At 34.7% G+C, this 16,002-nt stretch overlaps 1 protein-coding gene across 8 annotated transcripts in view; it reads left to right on the top strand.

Annotated features, from left to right (window-relative positions):
• LOC113231987 (tropomodulin-1) overlaps positions 1-9,876 on the top strand; it is a 118,562-nt gene extending 108,686 nt beyond the window's left edge. For 3 of the 8 annotated variants that reach the window (XM_026466601.1, XM_026466600.1, XM_026466602.1), the window contains exons 7-11: positions 364-615; positions 2,732-2,879; positions 4,037-4,346; positions 7,619-7,673; positions 9,026-9,876. In XM_026466601.1, the coding sequence (XP_026322386.1) occupies positions 364-615; positions 2,732-2,879; positions 4,037-4,346; positions 7,619-7,661 (753 nt within the window). In that variant the 3' untranslated portion in view covers positions 7,662-7,673; positions 9,026-9,876. Of the gene's footprint in view, positions 1-363; positions 616-2,731; positions 2,880-4,036; positions 4,347-4,600; positions 4,682-6,649; positions 6,706-7,618; positions 7,674-9,025 lie in introns of those variants that run through there. The other 5 variants (XR_003310587.1, XR_003310588.1, XM_026466606.1 and 2 more) reach the window with 5 other exon arrangements.
• The last annotated feature ends 6,126 nt before the right edge of the window (positions 9,877-16,002 follow it).

The raw sequence follows: 16,002 nt of genomic DNA, 5'->3' as shown, positions 1-16,002 counted from the left end.
AGTTTACAAGAAAGCAAAATCAACCTCAAGACACTCGACTATAGTACAGTCGACTAATTTATAAATTTCAAATTAGACCTTAAAATAAAAAAGTAAAATACCCGACCAGACTTTTGAAAAAAAAAACACTGCGGTATTTCGGGAATTTTACTAGTATTCCGTTAAATATGTCGATGTGTGTATTATTGATTTGACTACGAATGAATGAATGAAATACAATAAGCAGTATTTAGCATAAAATTACAGTGGCAACACAGAACAGTAACTTATTTAAAAATAGTAAGACCGATTATTGCTATGTAGCAATTTCTTCCAAGCAACCTTACTTAACCAAATTACAACTGTCAAATTTGTTGTTATCAGAACATAAGCGACGAGAAATTCGAAAGATTGTTCGAGGCGCTAAAAACCAACACGCACCTGGAAGTCCTGTCCCTCGTGAACGTCGGCCTGAACGACCGCACGGCGCAGCTGCTGGCCGATGCGCTGCAGGCCAACAGCGCGCTCAGAGTGGTCAACGTCGAGACGAACTTCATCAGCCCGCAGGGCGTGGTGCTGCTCGTCAAGTCGCTGCTCACCACCAACTCCGTCGAGGAATTCCGCGCCTCCAACCAGGTGGGCTGTCACTTATTCATGTGACGCTTCGTTTTAGGGTCTCCCTACGGTCTTCATTGGTGTTAAATTGTCCGATAAAACATCTGTAATAGTAATAATAATAATAATGTGCCAGACAACTTGACACACACAACATGAACATACTAGCTGTTTTTGACAATCGCTTCAATTTAAGGCGCAACGTAATAAATCGACTGTGAACTGGCAACCGGTACTATCTCAAATTCAAATTCAAATGTTTTATTGCATACATGTTCTTAAAAAATAGGTCTTAAATTAGTACATACAGTATCAAACATGAACCCTGTAAGGGCACAGCAATGTAATTTTTTAAGTACTCTATATATATATATATATATCCAAAGTTGTATTACAATTCATTCTATTTCATTTAAAATTAGATAAATTAAAAACAGAAATTATTACAAATAGTCAAAAGTACAGTTAAGTAAAATTATAAAAATATAAAGATATAAAGAATTAAAAATATAAAGATTATTACAAATTGTCAAAGTAAGATTAAACAGTGTATTTGTATAATAGTTGATTTAAATTTTGTTCAAAAATAGTTTATCTTCAAAATATTCTTGAATTGCGTAATAGAGTTGTCAATTAATTTTTTTGTTAGTAGTTTAATAAATTTGTAATTTGTTCAAAAAAATTGTTGTAAAAAAAAATTGTTCTCTTCTTTTTTTATGTCATTAGGTAATTTATTATATATTTAATGGCCATTTCATGTGAACTAGAAGACACAAATTTTAATTTGGATGGCTGTTTGATTAAATTATTTTTATACTGGGACGGGTAGCGTCGAGATTGGTCTTACAAATTTGCATAGTTCTAAAACATAAATCGCTGGCAAAGTCAATATTTTCAAACGCTTAAAGTGTGATTTACAGCTTTCAGTTATTTTTAAGTTAGCTAGGAGACGCACACACGTTTTTTGAATGATAAGCAAGTCTTGTGCATCCGTGCTGTTTCCCCACAACATATCTCGATACAACACAACAACATATAATCTCAATTTTGACAACTTTACGGGATGAAGAAAAAATCATTTATGTAGCATCTGGTTTATTAAATAAAAATACGTAGTGTGCGTATTGTGTAACAAAATATATTTAAAAACGACGTATTTTTTAATAAACCAGATAGATGTAAATGACGCAAACAATTATTTCTTCATTCTGTAAAGTTGTCAAAATTGAGATAGTACCGATTGCCAGTTCACAGTCGAAATAGGCTTCTATTATAAGTTTTCGGTTGATATTCAACATTTGCCATTCATAAAGTTTAAAACTATAGTGAAACAAAAACTTTATACTAAATGTTATTATTATACAGCTAATGGGTACTTGAATGGCAAAAATCCATGGTAGTGATTCCATTAGGTTTTGCAAGTTATCAACAAATATTGGAAATGATAAATGTGTCATCATCGCCATCATCACCCCATTTATGTTCCACTGCTGTGCACGGATCTCATCTCTGTTTAAAAATGTAGAAACGATGTTTTCCTTCACCGAAAACTTGATGGTAAATTTGAATTTATATTAAATTTCGAGCATAAATTCCGAAAACTCAGATGTACTAGCTCGAATACGGACCCACGGCCGCTGCTTTAGAGGCGGTAGGTTTTGACCATCAGGCCACCACGTCAATACTAAACGTTACCACGACACTAAAAAAAATCAAGTTTATTAATTTTGTATGAAGAAACATTTTATTAAATTTGACCAAGTTTTGCCGTCCCGATATTGTCCAATACAATGAAATGATCGTTACATGAAACTGAGTCGACCAACACTAAAAAAAATTAATCAATGCTATTCATTTTTATGGACAACTCGCACTTGACCAAGGAATTGGCTTATGCCAAAATTGTTTTCACAAAAAAAGACTCAATAATTTTTAAGACAGTTTCCCTATATTTGCTATGGTTTCGGATTTCCTCATATTGTCCCAGTTAAAAAAACACACTGTATATACAAAGAGCAACCCCTAAAGTTCCTTGCCCATTCTTCTCAGGGGAATCTAATATGACGATGTCAAGTGTAATTTGTTTACCTATGATATAAAAATCATTTGAGTTTGACACACAACTGGTTGTCTGCAGCGGTCGCAAGTACTCGGCAACAAGATCGAGATGGAGATCACAGCTCTGGTGGAACAGAACCCCACACTGCTTCGATTGGGGCTGCACCTCGAGTACAGCGATGCCCGTCATCGCGTCGCCAGCCACCTGCAGCGCAATATCGACAGGAGTACGTATCCTCACTTTAATGATGACTTAGGAAAGTTCTGGCCACCTAATTGAAAAAAAAAAAAAATATATAAAAATACCTGGCTGAGTGAAAATAAACTTTCATAGATTTCTCACAGATGGCATTACGGCAAAATAATCGCTAAAAGCCACAAACAAAGGTCTGCCGGGTTGTTCCATCTGCCACGGTATGCTGAAAGAGCTGGTTCGAATCCAGACGGTTCAAAGGAATTTTTCCTTAGTGTTCGATCTTTGTTTTATAACTATAATAAATTTATAATTATTATCTTACTGGTACATTTTTATCTGGCTATATATAAAATAACTTGACCTGCTATTTTTGTTAAGAGCCAGGTGTCATATTCTATATACAGTAACTAATTTTTAACTAGTTTTAGGTTAGTTAACTACATGCATATCATAAATAGGGAGCTTCATGCCTGTAGTAGTTGTTGACCTGTTGTGACTTGGGGCCAGAACTTTTTAGTCTTATTTCCTATTTCTATTTACGTCTTTGCACTTTTTATTTAGGTTATAAAAATACCCTCTAAAGGGCAACGAAACTATACCTATTCATAAATCAAATGTGTGTGTGTGTGTATGGCGGCTCTGTAGAAATTATCTTCCGTCTAAATCTACCGAGACGTCAATCTGTCGCAAAACGCACGCCACATCACTCCATTTTCAATCTGCAATATGTAAATAAGTCACCGAACCGATCGTCATGGAGGATCACCGTGCTAACACTGCGCGCTCGTACAGGTGGCGCCACTTCCATTGGCACTTTACACCACAGCCTCACAGTCTCACTACTTCTTAAACCAGTGATGGACGTTACCAATGCCATTATGACGCAAAGGGACATCTTTCTTACCCATAAAGGATCACGAACATCACGAATCGTCCGATAAACGTCGTGGATCATGAACTGACCGCGTGGATCATTGTTAGCCGTTGTGGATCGTAAAAGGCGTGAATGAAACTACAAAATCATTTTATCAGCGCTTCTATGTGTTCATATGTCGTAGTGTGTGATAAATCTTCAAGAACTATGCATCCATATACAACACTTTCGCAAGATTCGTACACCGTGTAAATAACAACATTAGTAAATCAGCTGTTGGCTCAAATCGTCAAACAAGATGTTCGTGATGTCAGATTGCCGAGTGCAAAAGCGGGCTAGCGCGTCGCTTAGCTTGCGACTGCCTCGTGGACGGCCGCCGGCCGTTGGCATCGACAGTAGCTTCTTCAACCTCACACCACCCAGCGCCGAAGCCGTCACACCAACCAAGGACAAAGATATACCAACCATGACCGAAAATGTCGAAACTAGTATTACAATTCCTGCGCCTACGCCAAAAGAGCCGGTTACAGAAACACCGGATACACCAGGGAATCAGGAGAGCAAAAGAGACCCCGAAACATTTGTGATGGCTTCGCGGCCCGATACAAGTTCCGAGCCGCACTCGTGAGTAACGCGACACACACACACGCGTGCCCCTAGTATTTAGTAGTTTTACTGTCACCGGTTTATACTGTGTACGTGGGAAGGATTGGTTGTGTTGATACTTACGTAACGCGTGTTTACGATTATAACTTCTGAAAACTACTTTTCCGAACTAATTTCTTTGTCAAAGTATCAAAGTAGAACAATCCAAGCCACACTTTTAGAAAAACCCGACACAACACGTAGTGTATCATTGAAATATTTGTCCATTGCAGTACGGAAAGACCTAACTCTGCGACTGCAGTTCAGGTTCTTTAACAACCTGCCTAAAGGCGCTCGTAGCCAATAGAGAGAAGGTCAGGCCCACGATGTTAGCACGGCCGCAAACTTACAATACTTCGCTTAAAATAGCTTATTTTATAGTTTTCTGAGTGTCTACACTTACTCCTGTGCAGTTTTATTGGCAAACATTTTTACGCATAATCATTCGCCTTTAAAGAGAGCCTTTTAGTGCTTAAAGTTAGACAACAGGCATTTAGCTCGAATACTACAATGAATAGTTACATTATTACAATAAATAAATACATCATACGTAGTATAGTCGTAGTTTTGTTGAATTAACGAATGGAATATTCTTTACACAGACGTAGAAAGTTCTAATTTAAAGACATGACGGCTTGATAAAATTTTTATCCTGCAAAAGCGTGCTTTCAGGGTAATTTATAGAAGTAGGCACCAAAGCGTCTAATTGAGTGCGTGAAGCTAGAAATTGAGTATTGTAGTTTTTCTATGAATAATCTCAGTACTAAAAAACCGACCTCAAAAGTTCGTGGAGATACATCTATTTGCCAAGTTTTATTGAAATCGGTTACCGGAAAGTACGCGAAACTGGATTGATGAATCCATATCCCTAGTTTGCCATTCTTAGAGGTGGAATGTTTTCTTCAAATTTCAATGGGACCACTAATGGGACTACTAAGGTATTTCCAACAAAAAAAGAATCATCAAAAACGGTTCACGGAGTTATCGCGTAACATACATACAAAAAAAACACAGTCCTATTGAGAACCTCCTCCTTTTTTAAAGTCGGTTAAAAATAGTGAATACCATTATATTATTAATACGAAGGACAAAAATAAACTGCTTGTTTTTATCAGTCACCTTCATAAAGTTACAAATTCATTTAATGGGCAATAGTCTTCCAGTTTAATAGAATTACTGTTGATATTACAAATTTGCCATTTACGTTGTTTCAAAGTACTCGTATCGTGAAACATAAACACCTGACTTCGGTGGTCCAACGGCTTGCATGAGGAGGTCCCGGGTTTTAACACTAGGTTCGAAATTAAGTTCCTTTTGAAAGAACTCATCCAGTGACGTACTGCCACTAACTATTTCTGCCACCAAGCAATAATGTGAGCTTTATTGTGTTCCGATTTTGAAGGGCAAGGGTGCTCTGGTGAAATTACAGGCACATGGAACTTATCAACTTATGTCTCAGGGTGACGGGCGCAGTGGCAGTGCCCCTCGAATCTTTGTGATTTATTAAAGCTCTGAGTGGCACTGCAACCGTTATGGATAGGTATGTCGCATACCACCAGGCGCACGACTTGTTCGTCCCATCACTTGCTATCATAAAAAAGGGCAAATTTAGGAAATATATTATTTTATAATTTTATTAATTATTTTATTAACTTATAATTATTATAAATTTTTTGCGTGTTCACTTGTATGACAAAAATCTATCAAAAATCTAAAGGAGTGTTCGTTTTTATCTCTTACTTAAAATATTTTTATATAAATATGTAAAAGATAAGCGTGAACAAATAGAAGTGCCTTAATCGGTGCTGATCTGCCTTACTATTACTACAACTACAAATAATTATTTAGATTTTTCTTTATTTGAATTTTGGACAGCGCAAATGTTCAGAGTAAATAGTTACGTCAACAGGAAGTACAATGAGCAAATAAGATCGATTATACCAAATGTTTGCCAAATTAATCATTACGATTGGTATAATTAGACACTAAAGGTCAAAAGCTTGTTTTTAACGCGCAAAACACGCGGGTGTCCATAAAACTGCACAACAACATAAACAAAAAAAGTATTCGAGTATAACACATTTACATTGACAAATTATTTGATACTGAGTGACACCGTTAACATTTTTTATACTCTGTACCTTTCTATCAATAATATCTTGTTAATAATGAACTCTGAATAATAAAAGTTCTTATAATAAATTTCTAATGTCCGAGCTCATTACACACTAATGTTTTTTGATGTGTTTATCATATTTTAACCGATAACAATTTGATTTTAGCGGAGAGGGGAGCGTAGAACCTCATGATAATTTGTAGAACGGCCGCAAATAAATCGGTAAAGGTCCAATTGTATTTGATGCGAATGCTGCAGGTCGTACAATGCCGTGCTGTTCAGGGACTTAATAATATTAGCGCAGCTTCAGCTATTTTTTATGCTTTAGGCCTCCGTTTAGCCGAGGTGTCCGTTCGATACGAAATACCTTTTTGTTTTATCCCGCATTGTGCATTAATATTGCACAAAATCCTCTTCTTATAATGAAAATTAGGACGTTTCAATGAATATAATGATTTTATATGCAAACTAACTCCCACGCATGCGTGTGAACTAACACGAATGTCGAGTGATATATATATCTGAATACTAAATTTAAAAAAAATTACAGCATGTGATTATGATATGTTGTTTCTCTGTCGAAGGTCACTATTATGTAGTCAATGTTTATTTGACACATTTTTGTATACATGGCTGCATCATTAATGATGTTTTGATGAACTCTGTGTATATAAATCGTGTAAATTTTACGTTTCATACTTGTGATATTCTTCAGACAAACTGTGAATACTCCTAATGATTGTACTGTCTCCTTTTTCTTTCAGTTTGAATATTTAAATTTTCGTACCTTTGCAACTGTAACTTAAATGTTGAGAAAATAATCCCCGTTTGATTGATTTGTTTTACCGATATTCATAGTCAAGTTTAATAAAAGAAGATGGCTTTAGTCATCAAACTAATACAAAACCCTCTATAGTTGAATATCAGTAAAATTATATAAATTATTTAATGTAACGAAAATTAATTTCCACATCGATAATGTTTAAAAGCAATTTTGCAATATTCTAATCTTCAATTTTAAATACTGATTCCTTATTCAAATTCTATGCACCGTGAATTAAAATTAATTTTCGTTGCACAAGCTAAATGGAAATTGCATTGAGACCCTGTATTATTCGTGTGTGTTGCCTTGCAGTACGCCAGCAGCGCCGCAGCAAGAGCAGCGCTTAGAGCCCTGAACTCCGCATGTGGTATGTATCCTAAGGGTCACCACCAACTTGTCAACAACACACGCATCGAACGTGTCCATCGCACCAACATTTTTATGATGCGTGTGTTGCGGACAAGTGTTTGGTAACTCAAGAATATAAAATGTCGGCATTCATTTTAATAATCTCTTTTTTAACAGTCAGCTATTCAGCCACTACAGATAATCGAATGAAAAAAAAGTTTAATAAGCAATTTAGCAAGTGTCAAAACTTTACAAAAAAAAACGAAAACAATTTTTAATATAAAAAAATTATTAATTTCACAAAAAGCATTTGACTCCAATGGTAAGACAAAACCTTGCATTTTGCCACCCCATATTATAGCATTATTACGCATGATAAAAATCCAAGGACGTGTCGTGTTTTTATGTCATTAACAGAATGTGAAAAACTTCTGTGTTAAAACATTTTTCATCCCTTTTTTTCTCGAACTATCCAATGAAAATGTGACTTAAGTTCAATGTTTTCCGATATACGTACTCAATTCCTCTTTACATTATTGAATAGGCTTATATTATCTTGTAATTTCTTCGCTTAAATGTTGTCTTTGCCCAATATTGACTTAGGTAGTAGTTAAAAATCATACACATTAGTAATTGATAGATTTTACATAAGCCTTACAGTATGCATTATTGTATTATCTTTATGCTGGTAAACTCAATATTTACTTATCATTTTGTCGTAAGAATTTGTTACTAAATAATATTGTAATACAATTAAGCAAGGGACACAAGTTCTCTCATTATACAGGGTTATTTTTAAAATACTAACAACATCGAAGGACTATATTGCTAATATCATAAACAACAACTTTTGTTCCATGACTTTTTACAAAACATAAAAAAATTATGTAAAATAAACTTTTCTTGTTTAAAATGTTTATGTTTTTGTTGTACTATCTGACACTTTATATTTCTGTATTTGGTAGAATAAGTTCAAACGTGCAAGCGTCACACGACGCCTTCCGGTCCGTCCTGTACAGAGTTATTTCCATTTAAAGCTATCTATTTATTTTTGTAGGAAAATAAAATCTGATGTTGAATTATTTAAAGTCATGGAACAAACGTTGTTGTTTATGTTGTTCGTTACAAAGGCCTGCAATGTTGTTAGTATTTTAAAAACAACCCTGTATATTATTAACATATGCACAGCGCTACACTGTTAATCGCGGTACAAATGCGTAATGGGATTTGACCTTTATGCGAGAGGAATACGCTTTCTCCATGTTTATAATTCCATGTCTTTCGATGCAAATATGCAATCAACTTATACCTTATCATGCTATAGAAAATAATTTTATATTATTTATTTAACAGAATTTTGTAACGTTGCAGGTGGGCGCGTGCGCCGTCTCACCCAGTTCACACGCAGCCGCTCCTACGTGGTGGGCTGGATCCCGTGATCGTGTCTCTACTTTATGCTTACTGCTATTGTCTATGGTTAGGAACAGAGAAACAAAACTTTTTGATGAATCATTTTTACGTTATTATTTATTAGCATAATGGTTCAACGAAGGCTACAATGGAAATTTTTAATTTGACTTTTTCTTTTTGAAAACCGAAACTTATTACTTACTTTAGTGAGGAAAAGAAGATGTAAACAATGTAACTTGATATATCACAGCTCCGGTAAAACACAGACTTAACTGCGAAAAATTGTGATCCCAAACCATTTTTGAAATGCAATTTATAGAATACAATAATTTATTTCCTATTATCAATGTCACAATACTACAGTTCATAATACATGTCAAGGGATATTTGGGTCACTAACGCAAATAATAGTAATGAATATAAAATAAGGTAGTATAACTACTGCTTGTCTAAATTCAACTAAATCAAGTAAAAGAAAAGGGGCCCATTATGCAATCTTTCATTTTTCTACAGAGGGCGTACTGTAAATTTTACAAATGTAAGTTGAGACACTGTTTCACCGGAGGTGCAATATAAGTTTCTCTTTTTCAACCAAAACAATAGCTAGTGTTATTGAAGTGTAGCAAACGGTGCGGCCACCCCTCCCACTAACCGCGCTCGCTGGCTACGCACCACCCTCTGTCGTACCTTTGTGATTTCGTAATTCTTCACTTCTACAGTAAACATTAAATTACGTAATTACTCTCAACTTTGATACTACGTATACGGTATAGTCGTCCGTACAACTACTAATATTTACATATGGCTCACCTTACCTTAATCTTATCTCCCTATAAACCCAAGTTTAGATAATAAAGTTGTACTTGAATAAGCAAAATTGATGACTGAATTTAGAGGCTGTTCTGGCGTGTTCCAAAAAAAAAGTCCACTGGGGTCTCGAAATTAAACCCCAGTGTGGTATTTTTCTTACTTTCTTAGCTATATTTTGAAGTTCTACGAAATGCCAGAGTTAAGAAGCTCAAACAAACACAAAAAAACTCTAAAACAAAATCTTGCCTACTGTTTTGTTGCATGCCAACAGAAAACAACTAAACAGTTAAAATTAGAACTTGGCACGTTCAATATTAATAATTGTTAATTTATAGTGCCGTTAAATTTGAATTACACTATCACAAAGACAATGGGGACGGAGACTATAAGAATGCATGAAATTTAGTAATCGTATGTAATGTTGTGAACAAGAATTGTAATCATTATTGGTAAGTTAAACAAGGTACGAAAATAATTTTTCTAGAAGGTGGCAGGTCCATCTCTAGCGAAATTCTCCTAATTATTTCAACTGTATGGTGTTTTTCGAATCAATAAAATAACAATTCTTGTCGGTGCGCATGAGTTGATACTTTTTAATATTAATCTTACTCTTAGTGTGCTAATGAAATCGTATTAATTCTTATTATTATAATAAATTGTAAAATATTTTATAGATATTCACATTCCATTCATGCGAAACATGCTTCTCTGGGAATGACACTTTTGAAAATGCCAAAATCCCTCTTCCGACTTTTTCTAGGTCTCGTGTCTTATAATATTATAATAAGAGAATTATAGTAACTCCATACAAACCTAGCAGCGCGGCTTGTATGTACAGCGTTACGCCAATTTTATTTTTCGATCAGTTTTTGTATACAGCCGTATTTATTTACTAATATTGTGTTCCCCGAATTTTGCAAAAAATAATAATAAAAAAAAAACAAAATTCGAAAAAAGCAAAAAACGAATATTGGGGAAAAAAAGAAATTAATTTTCATTATGCGAATGTGCGCCTCCGTACACGACACGCGGTGGGCGTGCACACGCATAAACCACGCAGCTGCATATGAATAGAGTTACCATACTTGTCTTGTTTATACTATGATATTATTAGGCGCTCTCAAATTAAACGCTTATAGAAGCGCTGCAGTGGCGCCACTGTGGCGCTTATAGAAGCCACAGTGGCGCCACTGCCAGTCTTTCTATAAGCGTCTTAATTTGAAGGTTCCCTAAGTATTACAAGTTTGAGACTAATAAAAAATCTAGAATCATTACAAGTTTACGAGTATTCAGTTTATTTTCTGACGCAATTTCAAAACTTTTGACTGACTGATTATAGTGCGAAATGAGCAATGAAACATCTCTTGATTGAAATTGAACCGTAAAAGACAGAGAAGTCATGTTCTGCGTCAATGGAGGGTAACTTTAACTACACTTTTCAATAAAGCACTGGGTTCAGTTCGCTAATTTTATAAGTAGAAATGTGCCTTCTGCAAAAAGGGAATAGGTTCCTTATTTCACAAGCTAATTTAACGCGAGGCCTTATGTGTGTTCGGTGTATAGATACGACCTTTTGCTTTCTTGAAACAAAAAAATGCTTATCTTTAAAGTAACTTTATGTATATTTGATAGTAAAATCTACTGGAGGAACTAAGTGTCCATAACATTGTGATAAACATCATGTTTTTCCATTTAAAAAATACTGCTTTGATTTTTTTCGTCTTAGTTTCAATTTAAGAGAGATTAATTGTATATGTATTTTAGATTTTTTTAAATGTAATATTCTTTTATTGTGACGATTTATGAATTTTAAAATTAATTATTAAATATGTATTTTTATTGTAATTTACTTTATATTGATACAGTGGTTCAGGAGCATTTTGGTCCAACGAAATCCTTAACTAATAGAGTCGCACTTTTGTAGTTTGTGGCAAAATATGTAAACAAAATCTGTAAACAAAATCAATAAAGTACATAAATGTTATATTTAATCTTTTATTGTTTTCTGAGTTAGTGTTCATAGGACCGTAATTTCAACCTGTCGGGGGCCACACCGTCCAATTTGAGTCAGGAAAATCTTGTGTGAATTCTTATATTTCAATTTCTGACGTTAATTTCTGAGTTTCAAAAATGTATAGAAATTTATTCTACGTCATATAAGTTTTCAAGCTAGAGGGTCCTGGACAATAGATCCTTCTTTTTATTTATTAATATAATAGGTTGCACATTATTACATTCAACAAATTGTCTATAGCATTTCCGGCCTTGGTCTGATGTAATGACCCATTGCAGATATGTACAGCGTTGACATGAACACTAATACACTAACATAGGTTATCAATGGGTTATCAACATAGAAAGATATGTAAAAAAAAAAACAAATTAAATTAGCCAGTTTACGCGCAGTACTAGTAACTCTAAGGGTCGTATTCTAGAACTCTACTCAATGCTCATGTCAGCATTTGAGTATGGTTTAAAGCACTCGAAATCATACTTAAGTCCTTGCCATTAGGGTCGTATTTCCAGAGCTTGTGTTTCAATTGCAATCCTGACTTGAGCATTGAGTAGAGTTCTAGAATACGACCCTAAGACCCAGTATTAAGAGGGAGCAGAGGAAAAATTCCTAATCTGCGATTTGTTTTTAGAGGGGTATATCCACTTTAAAGTTAAAAATAAAATATTGTATGAGTAACTACACGATATGTTTAAGCATAGACACTAATCAGAAACATAAAACAATAAAGTTTCCTCGATAGATAAAAGTCACGAAAGACCTCTAATTTTCACATTTTTTCGATTCATCCTCGAAATGCTACAGGTTATTAGGACAAAAATTAGATAATTAATTATATTTATGCATGATCGAGAACTGTCACTACGGATTTTTTTTAATCCCTCTAGTTTTAGAGTTATTCCGCTAAAACGAATTTGGTACTTTTAATGCGCAAAATTCAACATCTCCTGTCGCATGTCACGCGAACTTCAGGCATATATTTGTTTCACAAATTTGGGCGGAGCCAACGACCACACTTTTTTGGCATGCTCCCTCTTAACAAGACTCCTTTAAGAATCCTTCGGAGTTTATGCAGTCTATTTTTTTGTGATATAAGGTAGTAAGTTACTTCGAAGGAATTCATCGTTATATAATTAACATTTTCGACAGGTATCATAAAAAATATACTTGGCTCTTTTTGTACATTTTTTATTGTATTATTTATTTTTATTTTTTGTTGTATATTAGTGACGGGACGTGCAAGTCGTGCCCCTGATGGTAAAAGACTCGCCTAACCATAATATCACCAGCTGATCTGGACAATGGGAAAAAATTCCATTGGCCAGGCCAGTCTGACCATCAATCTGGCCAACGGGAAACACTGGTAGTTGCAGTGACACTCAGAGCTTCAAAGATTGGAGAGGCACTGCTTATGCGCCCGTCACCTGGAGACACAAGTTGACAAGGTCCCATGTGACTGTAATAATAATGTAGTTCCACCAGCACGCATCATACCCTTTAAGAATAATTATAACTAATTTAATTTTAAGAACATCACATTGATTGATGTCAGTGGACAATATTAGCTTTATCGCTCACTAAGACTTGTACTACCTTTTTAAAGTTTTTAAATTTTTATTCAATAATTTTTTAAGTGAAATTACTCCACTACTTTCTTATAATTATTAACACAGAAAAAAATCGGCCGGATTCGAACAGACGTCTTCTAGCATACCGTGCCAGTAGCTATAGCACCTAAGCCACGGAACGAACCAGCGGACCTCACTAATTTTTCTATGTGCTTATTGTCGTGTCTTTGTATTTGGTTTTTTCAACGACTGTTTAAAGTTTTAATTTATTTGGGTATGCAAAAGTTCTACCATACCAGCTCTTCATGTATTTATATTTTTTTCTTGTTTTGGAGGAAAAGGCGACAAAAGTTCATTTTTATTATGTCATGGAGGGTTGATGGTATAACCGTAGGGAAATAAAAATAGGACAGGGTTTACGTTTTTCGAAAAGTATTCTGTTGAGTGCGGGTTCATTTTATTTTATTTTATTTTATTTTACTTTATATTATTTCATTTTATTTTATCATTTTATCAGAGATTTTTTAATTAGGATTTTTGGCTTGGATACAAGTCCTTTGAGCCAGGTCTTCATTTAATTTACGGGATCCTCATAAAATGTTTTCTATTGTGTATAATGTACTTGTAGCTAGCATACTTGTATACAAAAATAACTTTGGGTTTTTGCATGGTTTTCGAAATAGTCTTATAAGCGGCGGGAGACATTATTCATGTTTTCACTTTCACTTAAATCACTTTGTTAACTTGCTCATAGAAGACATTGAATTTTGATCACGGCTTAGTAGGTATTTCTTCTAGTATGCTTCCATACCATTTGCCTTTTATATCTAAATCCTCTTCCAGAAACTTTTCCATTATCTATATAAAGCTACAAGTTTAGACTCACCATGGAATTAATAAGTACTTCGTACAACGTTGTACGAAGTACTTATTAATTCCATGAGACTCACTTAGAATAGGCTCCAAGGCAAAGAATCAAATGTGAAAAGACCTGAATCTGGAAAATGTAAACAAGTGATCAACGGCCTGCAAAAACTATAATACATGGGGGGGATTTTTTGTGCATTTTTATTAGATACACTCTAGTCAATTTCCGCGGGAAATAAAAAATGTTCGCAATTCAAATAAACAAGATGGTCGCCATACAAATTTCAAAGCCTCCTATCACGGAAACTGTTAGAGATAGGTGCTCGAAGGAATTTTTGAGAAAAAAATTGCTGAGATCCCTTTGGAAATTGGCATATGGGGTCCCTAGGAGTGCTTGATAATAATTTGTGATCAAAATTGGTTTTTCGCCATTTTTAAATATGGCCGCCATACAAACTCTTAGCGGCAGATACAATTTTGCACTAATTCGAATGAAAATGGACATGTCGGGGTCTTTATGAGTGTTTAATAATAATTAGCGATTAAAATGTATTTTTCACCATTTTTCAATACGGCTACCATACAAACTTTTTTGGCGATAGATACAAATTTCTTCTAATTCGAACTGAAAATGACATGGCATCATAATTTGGGGTAACAATTTTGTTTCCGCTGTTTTTCGATATAGCCGTAATTTATTTATGTAACTTGCTTTGCTCGGACTTAAAGTTAGCACGAAAAGATTTTTATGATTGTTTGATAATAATTAGTGGTCATAATATATATTTGTAATTTTTAAATATGGCCAGCATTAAAGAGCATTATTATTTGAATTTTTTTAAAACAAAGTCATAAGTGCCGAGGTCCGCGGAGGGCGAAGCCCGAAGCGTCCGCACGCCTTCGTATGGAGGTAATTATATACGGAGGCGTAATAGATTACGAGTACAAGATCTCACAATTGTAAAAATGTAAGGCATACTTACCGATGTAGTGGAAATGAGATACTTATTATAGCGTTGTTGTATCTCAATCATATCTGTTACATTCCATTTTCTTGAAAGTTATGCCAAAGAGAAGTATTTAGGGGGAAAAAATGCCAAACTACTGCCGAATTTCCTGTACTATGAATACCAAAACAGCGATAATCCAGAATATTCAGATCAAAACCAACTTAGAAATGTCCGTTTCTTAAATTGGCCTAAATCGGGAATCGACCTCCTCATCAAGCGCCCATAGTTCTAACTGCTGTGCCACCGAAGAGCATGAGCACACCCCGTAAATTGAAGCCGACCACGCGCCGCAGGCCGAGCCCGACCCCACCGTAGGTGGGGTACAGGGCTCGTAATGTCATAATCTTAATTGAACATTTTAAATCTTGAGCATCCATTTCCTTTATTTTTTTCCATTCTTTAAGAGGTGTTGCCCGTTGATCCGTTCAAAAATCAATGAGGTTCTTTATAATCAACCTATTCATAAATGAAACAAAATTGAGCATTTCAAAGCTTTATTGAAACTCGAAAGATATGTCGATTATTGATAACATCTAAGTAATAATTGTGCGTATTCTACATATAGTCTCTAGACACATATAGCGCACCTTTATTAATAGAATTACGAATTAGTGAAGTAATTTTTGGGAAAGTAACAAAATAAATTTAACAAAAGTACGTATGTACACA

The sequence above is a fragment of the Hyposmocoma kahamanoa genome, unplaced genomic scaffold, assembly GCF_003589595.1.
Source record: "Hyposmocoma kahamanoa isolate Upper Pololo Valley unplaced genomic scaffold, ASM358959v1 66, whole genome shotgun sequence".
Classification (NCBI taxonomy): domain Eukaryota; kingdom Metazoa; phylum Arthropoda; class Insecta; order Lepidoptera; family Cosmopterigidae; genus Hyposmocoma; species Hyposmocoma kahamanoa.
This window is presented reverse-complemented; position numbering and strand designations above follow the sequence as displayed.